This window comes from Corvus kubaryi, unplaced genomic scaffold (genome assembly GCF_017639235.1).
Source record: "Corvus kubaryi isolate FWS band 111438036 unplaced genomic scaffold, C.kubaryi_AGA036_p1.0 138, whole genome shotgun sequence".
Taxonomy (NCBI): Eukaryota; Metazoa; Chordata; class Aves; order Passeriformes; family Corvidae; genus Corvus; species Corvus kubaryi.
The window spans coordinates 15601004-15611861 of NW_024580672.1; the positions used below are offsets into that span (position 1 = coordinate 15601004).

The 10858-nt window shown below is 37.6% G+C and overlaps 1 protein-coding gene across 1 annotated transcript in view; it reads left to right on the forward strand.

Moving 5' to 3' along the window:
* The window catches only part of NHLRC2 (NHL repeat containing 2), a 33835-nt gene extending 24945 nt beyond the window's left edge, over positions 1-8890 (forward strand). The window contains exons 10-11 of the mRNA XM_042019347.1: positions 204-429; positions 1214-8890. Coding sequence (XP_041875281.1) covers positions 204-429; positions 1214-1479 — 492 coding nt within the window. The 3' untranslated portion in view covers positions 1480-8890. The remainder of the gene's footprint in view (positions 1-203; positions 430-1213) is intronic.
* The last annotated feature ends 1968 nt before the right edge of the window (positions 8891-10858 follow it).

The window sequence follows — 10858 nt, forward strand, 5'->3', positions numbered from 1 at the left end:
TTTGGATTAATCAGGGTTTTTTAATTTTAAGGAAACATTTTGTCCTTCCCTTTTTCTTTTTTATCATAGTATTGTTGCACTCTGTCAGAAAGTTTTAGGCCAATAGCCATAATATGTCACTTTGAAACTGTGACTGTGTTGTGAAAGCCCATTTATCTTCAGTACTAATAAAAATAAGCATTTTGTTTGATTTCTACTGATAGTTGCCTATCCTGAAGCCAGAAGCATGTGATGTTCCAGATAACCTGCCTGTACAAAAGGATAAAATAACAAACCTTCCAAGACTGCCTAAATCTGCACCAAAGGTTCAACTTCCTTCATTAACTGTAGCTCCTGGCCAGACAATCCAGTTTTTATTAAAGTTGACTCTTCCTCCGGATTCAAAACTGAATGAAGAAGCTCCCAGTGCCTGGTTTATCACAGCAGAAGGTAAAGTCTCTGGTTAGGATGGGAAGTGGATTAAATCAGCACATCCTGCAGTGCAGGGGATCTCAATCTGATGAATCAAGATATCCCTCCCTGTCCTGTGTTCCTGTTTGACCTTGTGATGCAACACATGATATTTAGAGTTGATGCATTTAACAGCTGGAGTGCAAAGATTGAAAAAAGCCAAACACGTGGTAGACCACTCTTCGTTTGAATTAATACATGCTGCATTATGGCTCAATGCAATGAGTTAGGTGTATGTAGTGTGCAGATCATTTTTCAGTTCACGTACTGTCAAATATTTAAATAAATGTGGAACTCAAGTTTCATTCTAGCAGTAAATGCCATCATTTTACCTGCAGTTTAATGCATTTATGGCAGATATCTTACCTGGTGTCATAGATCTCTGATACAAATGTATGGTAGCCATTAATTTAAGAAGTTTTGCTTGTGCTTATCAGAATAAATTTTAATATCCTTTTAAGAGTGTATAGGAGAAATTGCAGTTCCATTGCATTTAAATTAGGTGTACTATTTATACACCTATAGTGCTATGGATCTCTCCATCTCTAAATGACTGATAAAAAAGCATTTGTAAATTACTTCTCCTTTTTTTTTTCTTTTTTTTTTTTTGTTGTGTTCACAATTGGAAAAATCAGGAAGGAAATTTCCTTTAATGTTTGCATGTGGAAAGTCCTTGTTGTCCTATAGGTAGAATTAGTGTTTTCTGTAGCTTTCAGATGTGGTGTTAAATACCCTAATGATAAAATCTGTTCTTCTTTTACAGATAATGCCTGGTTGCTGCAAGGACAGTGTCTGACAGGAGAAATAAAGGATGTTTCCTGTCAAACTGTCATTCCCTTTCAGTTACCTGGGAGCTGTGTGTCAGCTGAAGCCACCCTGGCCATCAAAGCGTGCCTCTACTACTGCAGCAAAGGTAGCAGTGCCTGTATGATGGCAGGAGTCTCGTTCAGCCAGCCCTTGCAGGTTGCTGGCACAGCCCAAGGCAGCTCGGCTCAAGTGGAACTCACACACACCTTTGTAACCAACTAACACAAAGCCAGCTGATTTCACACTTTGTTTTGCTATCCACCATTTCTGTGGGAGAAAGTTCAAATAGATAACTTTGCTCTGTTTTTTCCTAGAGCTTATGACAAAGCTAAGAAATAATATGCTTCGTTAAATTAAGTAGTTTTCTCTACAGCCTAACGGGAAAATTTATCATCACAACCTCATTTCTTTGCATTACAGTAGCAGCAATAACTTTGTAGTACTGTAGACTCTGTTGCCAATTGTGAACATACTGGAGGTCTGCCAGTCTTAAGAAATGAACAACAATTTTTAGAATCCATTTGAAAGAGCTGGTGTTACTTTCTGATGTTACTGTAAGATCTTTGCACTGTACATACTGTTAGAGTAGATCATTTTGGACTAACACTTCAAAATTCCTTTTGTGCCCTTATTACATTTTAATAGAATGTCAAAAGGAAGTTTCTTTCTCCAGTCTGTAAAAGAGGTATCTTGCTTATTCTTCTGTAATGACACTTACAACACATGTATTTTGAAAATACATCTTAAACTAGATGCAGCTCTAGTTTTATGCAAATTGAGTATTTTGCTTTAACTCAACATGACCGCCTTACGTGAAGAGCAAAGGTTCATGGAAAATTTTCTGTGAAAGGGGAAGTGTTCAAGTTCCTGCAGAAGAATTTCATGCTGATTTTTAACAAAAAATGTGCCTCTCTGCAATGTGTTTATATATATATATATATATAATAGCCACCACAAAGCTATGCTGGAGTTTTTCTGATACATACTAATCTACGTTTTATAGAAAGTGGTAGGTAATGGTTGAATATCTACACTGCAAAAATTAAATGTCAACCATTTCAAGCAGGGTGATTCACTCCCATTTTTATGATTTCTCTGCAAAGACTTGTCTGAAGACTTCTGTCTTGCATATACATAATATTATGAAGAATATTGCACTCTTGAAGTCTGATTCAGAGTCCTTTGAAGTCACTGTTAGTCCCTGGATTTGTAATAGTGGCCACTGAACCAGAATTGTATATTTGATAATGGATTATTTACATTCATCTTTAAAGCTTCTGATCTTTTGCTAGAACACTGGTAACCTAATCTTTGAGTAGGACGCTTTAAAACTCTGTTGCAAAACTCTGCCCTTGGGGTTTAAATGTTTTGCAAGTAAAATTCCCTCAATTTGCTGTAGTAAGTAGGGGCGGGGTGATAGTGGTGGTGCAAATTTATTACTTGAACTGGAAGAGCTTCCACCGTGCTTAAGTGGTAATTAGGTTAGGCTCTGTGCTCTGGTCATGATAATCAGTTCTGAGAAGATGATTTTGTTTTAAGTTGAAAGATAGTATTGTCACACATATTATGAAGTGCAGTAGTGAAAGAATTTTTTAATAGTCTTTTCTAAAACAATTATTCCTGACACCTTTCAGTAAATCCCCAGCATCAGTTGTTGTTGCTTTTTCTTACTTGAAAGCTGACAGAAATGTTGGTCATGAACCCGAGAGGCTTTTGTTTTAAGGGAACCATATGGATTGGTGTGGTTCTTCCTTCCATTGAAATGCCAGTTTATCTGAGAGTTCTTTGTGGCACCAGAAATGGTTGTTATCTCACCTGTCAGCAAAGTAAGGGCTGAAATACTATTTTTCTTATGTTTGGTTTTTAAGCAACTTTTCTAATTCAGTGTTTCAGCTCCTTTGGGTAAGCCTCTCAATTCTCACATGCCATTTTGAAGAGTGAAAAAGCTTTGCTGCTTTGTTCACAGATGGCAAATGCTGTTGGGAGATTGAAGATAAAGAAACTGATTTGGGCATTTACTATTTTTTACACTTTAGTAAAACTCAGTCTTTCACCATTTTTTGTTTGTCTGTTTACCTTTGGATAGTAGCCAGGAAACCTTAGAACAGCTTCTAGATAGCCTGCAGGTTTTCTGTTGCTCTCTGAAAAAAACAAGCATTAGGTTCAGAAGTTCAGAGTAACGAACCAAACTGCTACAGTTATCTTGAACATATAATTCATCAGATAGATCTTTTTTCTCTCATTTTGTCCCATCATAGAATGGTTTGGGTTGGAAGGGGCCTGAGAGACCATCTAGTTCCAACCCCCTGCATGGACAGGGACACCTTCCACTAGAGCTGGTTACCCCGAGCTGCATCCAGCCTGATTGTGAATACTTTCAGGGATCTGGCATCCACAGCTTCTCTGGGCAACCTGTGCCAGTGTCCGACCACCCTCACAGTAAAAAATTTCTTTCCAATATCTAATCTAAATCTGCCTTCTTTCAGTTTGAAGCCATTCCCTGTTGTTCTACCCCTACACGCTCTTGTCAAAAGTCTGTGTCCAGCTCTTGTAGCTCCTTCAGGTACTGGAAAGTGCTATAAGGTCTCTCCAGTCTTCTCCAGGCTGAACAGCCCCAGCTCAAATTTTCAGCTAAGATGACATTATATTTTTCTATTTCAATTGGATCAGGTCATCAAATTCTGCCTGTATGCCAATATTAAAAAAAAACTCAAAAATCTGTTTTGTTACTGACACTTTTAATTAATGTATTGCTGTATGGGAAAGGCTCTATTCCTCACTTTATTTAACTAGAGTGTATAATGTTTAATTACAGTATCGTAGTTATATTTTCTATCTCAGTGTTCTCTCCTTGCTCAGTCTGTGTGTTCACTGTGATTGGCCTTTAATCATGTAGTCTAACAACAAGTTTTGTTTGTCCAAGGGATAAGGATGCACATTCCCAGAGTCACTCCTTCTGTTTCACTTGTCATGTACAGACATTCAAATGTTCTGTGATTAGAAAAGCACAGATTTTTTGAGAGCTTATGATATTTAGGGATACTATTTCCATTTCTTCCTCCAGGGTTTACAGGATGCTCTTACAGTAAAGCAACAAGTGCCATAAATTCCACCAGACAGGCAAACAGAATAGCAGGTACAAGCTACAGAAATTTATTTAAGTACCAGAAAGCATCTTCCAAATATGATGCAGAAAAATAGGAAATGTTACTATTCTGTCTAAGTACTGAAAAATTGGATATATTGATGATTGCTACCTCTTTGTATGGGAACTTAGTTTTTTGGTGTTTCCTGATATAAAAATTCCAAGCAAATTGGAATGGCTCAGCACTCCCAGATTTCTGTCTCACAGTAAAAGTATTTAATTCAAGGCATTTTCCAAACATGGCTTTCTACTGGCTTTAAACAGGTTTTGCTTCAAACCTTAATAAAGCACTAAATGACTTTAGCAAGTCTCTAAAGAGTATTGGTCATGGTTGATTTGTATAATGGAAACGAGTTCAGTGGCATTTTAAGATTTTAGTTGTAGTGTTTGCACTTCTGGGACAGCTTTTTGGTTTTGAACGGATGTATTAATAGTTCCATGAGATGTTTTTAGTAATTTTATTTAATTGCAGTATAATATTTTTTATTAGACTAGAAAAAAGATTATGTGGTTTTGAAGAGGGAGCGTAATTTGTTTTAATAGCTCTTTCATGTTGTTTGAATGCAGTAATATCTTTCTGTAGTTTGCTCCCTTCTGTTGAAGGAAGGGTAGGGATGATGGCTGTGTAAACCTATTGATGGGCACGTATTTTATGCATACATTTTTGGTTGATTTCTTTTTGTGTTAGATTCTTACATCATTTTTGGCTTTTCTATTGAATGCTTTTTCTTACTTTCTTCTAGTTTGTGTTTGGCTTCTCGTATCTTCCACCTGTAGAGCATTTTGTTTGTATAATGCTGTGGTAGTGTGGTACCAAGCAAGTGCAGACCAGATGAGTGATACATGAGAAGTAGTTTTATAGCATCAGGTAAATGCCTTATCTGCTTATCCTGAGAAAAGGTGCATGTGGCTTCCAATATATTGTATATATTCTTAATGCACTGGTTTTATTTCAGTAGGAAAATATTGTAGCTGAAACCATGGGTAAAACTGTTTTGTTGAGAGAAAATCAGGAAAAATGTATTCCTTACCTCTTGCTCAGAGAAGGGGGATGATGAAAATGAAGAGACTTTCCTTCTTATGTAGGGCCATGTCCTTTTGTTCCTTTAATTATTGACTATTTATTTTAGCAAAGAGAGAGGCACTATTGACCACAAATTGTCTTGAACTTTTGATTCCTAACAAGGTTTTCTACATACATGGAAGCTTTAAATGTCTGACTCTGTAGAGTTATGAGTGATAGATCTAGTTTTAAATGGTTTATAGTTCAGCAGACAATAGCAGAGATTTATGTACATTCTTAAGATGTGTAATTTTTTAAAATCACTGGTATTCATTAAGACTTACCTCAAAGACACGTTGAGGCTACACTCCCACAGACGTGTGAACTCAAAATTAAGTTTTCTTTGTTGTAGAATGTGTGAGGTTTGCTGTGGCACATTGTGTTCTCCAGGCTGCAGTTGTGCTACCTAAGGAGAACTTCCCATGCACAGCAGCTCCTCAGTCACCCCCAGTAACTCTGCACTCAAATCTGCCAGGTCACTTACTCATATAATCAATTAATATTACTGGTTTATGTTAGCAAATATTTAGTATTCAGAATTTATCATTACAATTTTCATTGCAATTGGTTTGTCAGGGATTAGAGGAGTTTCTCTGTCCCATAAGGATGGTGACAAGTAATTGGAGATAATTTTTGAAAATGTGAGACCTGGTTATTTTTTAATTAAATCACAACATCTGTTTTTGCATTCAACAACAGATCATTCATTTAGAAACAATATTTCTAATATTTTACATTCCATTATGTTCATATAACCAAGTTTCACTACTGTCTTCCATCAGAAGCAGCTGATACGTATTTTATAATTTTTGTACTCTGACAAGTAAAATCACTACTCTCATTTAGGATTAGGATTCATTCCTGTTCAGAATTCATCACACCTATGATTTAGTTTCCAAGTTTATCTTGGTTTCTTTGTCATGCTATTATGGGGGATTTTGGTTAGGTTTTTGGGTCTGTCCTTTCCTCCTTTGTGTAGTTCCCACAATGAAACGCAGCCCGTATGTTGTTACCATGGAGGGGTCCACGTAGGAAGGATAATTCCCTCCACCAGCTCCTTGCCCCTCCCCTGCTTCAGGGATGGGATGTAAATAGCAAGTAATTCTAGATGGCATTAGAATAAGGTGATGTCCTCAGGTTGGCTTCATCAAGCTTTGCACTGATGCAGCTACTGTCAGAAGTTTTACCTTTACCTCTGGCCCTGTCCAGTGAGGTCCTGAAGTTGTTTCTAGGTGTCCCAGAACATCCCTTCAAACTTGAGTAGCCTCTGCAGGGATTCTGATGGCTCTTAGTTTCAGGAAACTTTGATGCTGGAGGTGAAATACTTTAGCTGCTATAGGTTAAATATTTTAGCTATTATGTAATTTGCTGTCTTGTTGCAGATTGTTTAATTATTGTCAGGTAATGCACTCCTGCTGCAGATGAGAAGCTGGAAGCCTTGGGTGTGAGTTGAGGAATGTTTGTGTGGCTATAATTAAATATTGCTTATTTTACCTCTTTGGTGGTCCATTGCTTTCAAGCATATGAGGGAACTCTGTCCAATTGCAGGCTCTAGGGCTAAGCAAAAGAATTGCAAGTATTTTTAAAGTCTTGCCTGGTTCCTTTGAAACATTGACAATTTTGAGCTAAAGAAATCCCGTTTGAAGAAAACCTGTTCATACATCTGCCTTAATTTAATGTTCTGTACTCAACATGCCTCAGAAGAGAGATATTCCACACTGTATTCTTTCCCATTTTGACTAAGGATTGAGAAATTCAACCCATCTGGCCATTGTCAGACTGCATAGAAAGCAAAACAGCAATTCCCAATTTGATTTTCCCTTTTTTTTTTTTTTTTTTTTTTAATAAGAGCCTATTTTCCAAGCTTTTGATTAAACTGAAATACTGGGTTGAACCATATGTTCAGGGGATCTGTCCTGAGAGTTGCCTGAATCAGATTTCCGAATCTGGTTTCCAGATTTTAAAAATGAATTGATAGTAAAGTGGAGAAAAAAAATTGCTAAATGTTTTGTCTATTGAATATTTAATTTCAGAAGTGTCCAATTTCACTTTTAAAATATAATTAAAACAACTAAAATGTTCTCCTCTCTGTTGTTACCATTAATGTACCATTAATCTTTGTATCATTAAAACCTGTGATGGATCTATGTGATTTTGTAAGAAAATCAATAAAGAAAAAGAAGGTAGTTGTTAAACGGTGACTGGGTGAAATCCAGGTGCTCCAAGGTTAGTGGCAAATTTTAGGGCCAGGAGTTTGGCCCAATGTGACTGAAATTTTGTGGTTTTATTACGTCTTGATGGCTGAAGGAAAAAATCAGTGCCTTTTGTAACAATACTTGAAAGTGTTTCTTTACAGAAATACTGGAGTACTGATTGGAATAAAGTATTTGACCTTCATGGTTTGCAAGCTTCAGAGGGATTTAATTCTACTAATTCTGAAACTGTGAAGAGTTTTCCTTCTCTGTCATGTTATTGAATTAATTTGAAATTACGGTGCTTATTTGTCAAACTCCTTTTCTTACAAAATGCAGTTATTTCTCAATCTTGTGAGCTTACTTCTGAAACTGTTGTTACCTCTTTTGTACACTTCAGAACAAACGTGGCAGGGAGACTTCAAACAGCTTGCTGAAATTGTGGTTTGAGTGAGATGGAAGGCAAAGCGTGCACTGATCTAAAGGGGCAAAGGTGACACCTCTTGGTATTTGAGGGGTGGAGGGTTGGTCTTTGTTTTGGAGTTGTTTTCATCTGTTCTATAGATCAGCAAAGATTCGTTACACAGCAAAAGGTGGTGTGTAGGGGCAGTCAGGAAGGGTCAGGTTATCTCACTGCGAAAACATGTAACTTCATTTAGGTTCTGCTGCTGGGATATCTAAAAATCCCAGCAGTACAGTGCTAGTGAGGAAAGTCACATTTGGGCACTTAACACCTTAATAAATGTCTCCAGGTGATTTAAGGGGAAAGACAGGAATTTTATTTTCTTCCTTGAGAATGTCAGTATTGCTTTGTGGGCATTGGAATATTTTTGTCTGCTCTTTGAGATACTAAACCTTTGTTTCTCCATTACATTTGATGCAAAGCCTTCCATATATCTGAACACTTAAAAAATGCGGTTTACATTTGTTGTTACAAAATATGAGAAGAATTGAAAGCACATCATCTACAGCTGATGTAGGTCATGTAAATTCTTCACTGACAGTGTTGCCTAACAGTGTTCTTAACAATATTCATAGATGATGATCCTTTTTAAATAAAAGGTAAATGTCCTGTAATATTGTGAGAACAAATAAATACGCTGTAGAAGACATGTCAGCCTTGGCTATCAAACCAACAGATAAACAGTGATTAAAGAATGTATGCTTTCTCCTGTGCAGCCTCTTTCTCCTTGTAAAGCTTTTCCATGGAAAAATAAACATTAAAAAATTTTATGTGTTCTTTCAAGGCTGGGTTTGTCTATCAATCTTTGTGTGAACATAGATATAGAAGTTATGAAATGTGTCTGCTGTGAGGGGCTGCAGCTTGAATAAAACACTTTAATTAAGAAGTACTGTTTGTTTCCTGCTGCCTTTGCCACAGGCTCCTCAGCCATGGGTGTCAGTCAGCCCTTCAGTGACCAAAGGTCTATAAAACAGTGTGAGTTGTAGGACTGCCCCCTCCAGGAGTCTGGGAACAAGAGATCTGCTTTTATTTTCATTTCTGCACATAAGAGACATTAAAAATGGTGCACTGCATGAGTCACAGGCTGCCTGATTGTAGCCTTCAGTTTATTGCAGATATCCCAGAGCAAATTTAGCTATGGGAACAGATCCCTCTGCATGGAGCTCCACTTGAGGTAATGCTTGTGGCTGTGGTTAGACTGTGCTACACTTTGCAGCATGTGGGTGCCTGTTTAATTATAATTATGGTTGAACTGTGTTTTAGCAGCAGCATCTAAAAATAATTGTTTTACTCAGAAAACAGTTTTGCAGCTTTGACCAAGAACCTGTAGGTATAGGGCAGTAATGCAGGCTCTCATGTGCTCCAGTATAACTGGAGATGGACACCAACATGCCTACAAAGATAATCCCTTATTTGTGCTGCTCATCATGTTTTTATTGATACCATTATTTCTCATTAATGAAAGCATTGTGTGACAAAAATTCTGGAATATCTGTAGGTGAGCCCCATAAATTGTACTGTAACTATGTTGAATTTGTGTCATTCCCCGCACCCCATTAAAGATTTTTCCTCATGTTTATTCATCTATTCAAATATTTAAAATATTTATACACACCACTTATAAAACTCAGCTAACTTTCTTTGATTTTCATGTAGGTGCAATATATTCAGCTTAGCCTGATGCAGCAAGTCTGGATTTGACAGAGTCAAACAAATTTGATTGTAATTTCTCTGTTTTACTGAAAAGTTCATCAAAAGCTTCTGCCAAGCTCAACTCAGCTAGTTTAGGCCAGGTCACGCAATCTCTCAGCATCTTAGTGAGCATTTGCCACAGATCACAAAGCTGAACCTTGGCTGGCTTTCAGTCGTCATCTCTGAAATGACACCTTCACCCCCAACTTCTGAGTGTTCTTAAAACAGAAATCCTGTGTGAACACAAACCTGTACGTTCTACATGCAAACAAATCTGTGATGTTTTTGTATCTAATGGCATCTGTGGCACTGAGCTGGGCTGGTGCATTTTGCCAGAACCCAGGGAGGCACTGCCCAGTGCAGGTTTCTGTGGTCACAAAGTCACTGCTCTAGGAAACTATTAATTAACTTGCTTCTAAAAGCAAGGGGAAGGAGCCTTTCATGTTAAAATCACTAACAGGGCCAAGATATTTTCTTGTTATTGCAAGGGATTCTGCAACTCCTGCCAAGAGCAACTTATCTGGAGATTGGGTAAATGGAGCTTTAAACAGCTCCTCTCCCTGCCCTGTCCTTCCCATCTGAGGTAGTTTCCTGTGGCTGTTCAAACTCATGACTGCTGCCTCATCTGAATTTTATCTTTTCTGCCTGTCACCCTGGTATTTTGTGCACACAATCCCACCAGGAACTGAAAACAATACCTGATGGCTATTTTATGTGCCAGTGTGGATAGCAAAGTTCCACCCTTGCTGTAACTGGGCTTTCTGGAGTGGGCTTGTGCTTCTTTGCTGTCTGCTTTAAGAACAGAAATCAAAGCAGAGGTGAGGATTTCAGCCTTTGCGTGTAAAGTTTTAGACAGTTTTAGCTTTCTAAAGTGTTGCTACAGCAGCACATATTGATTCTTTTTTTGGAAAAGCATTAGCAACCCTTAGCTAAATCTCTGTAATTTTACTATCTCAGACATTCCCTTAAGCAGAGTATATGGGAATGCCAGTGCTCAGAGCTCCTGGTAAGAGCTCAGGCTGTAAATTGTGGGTATATTTCCCAAA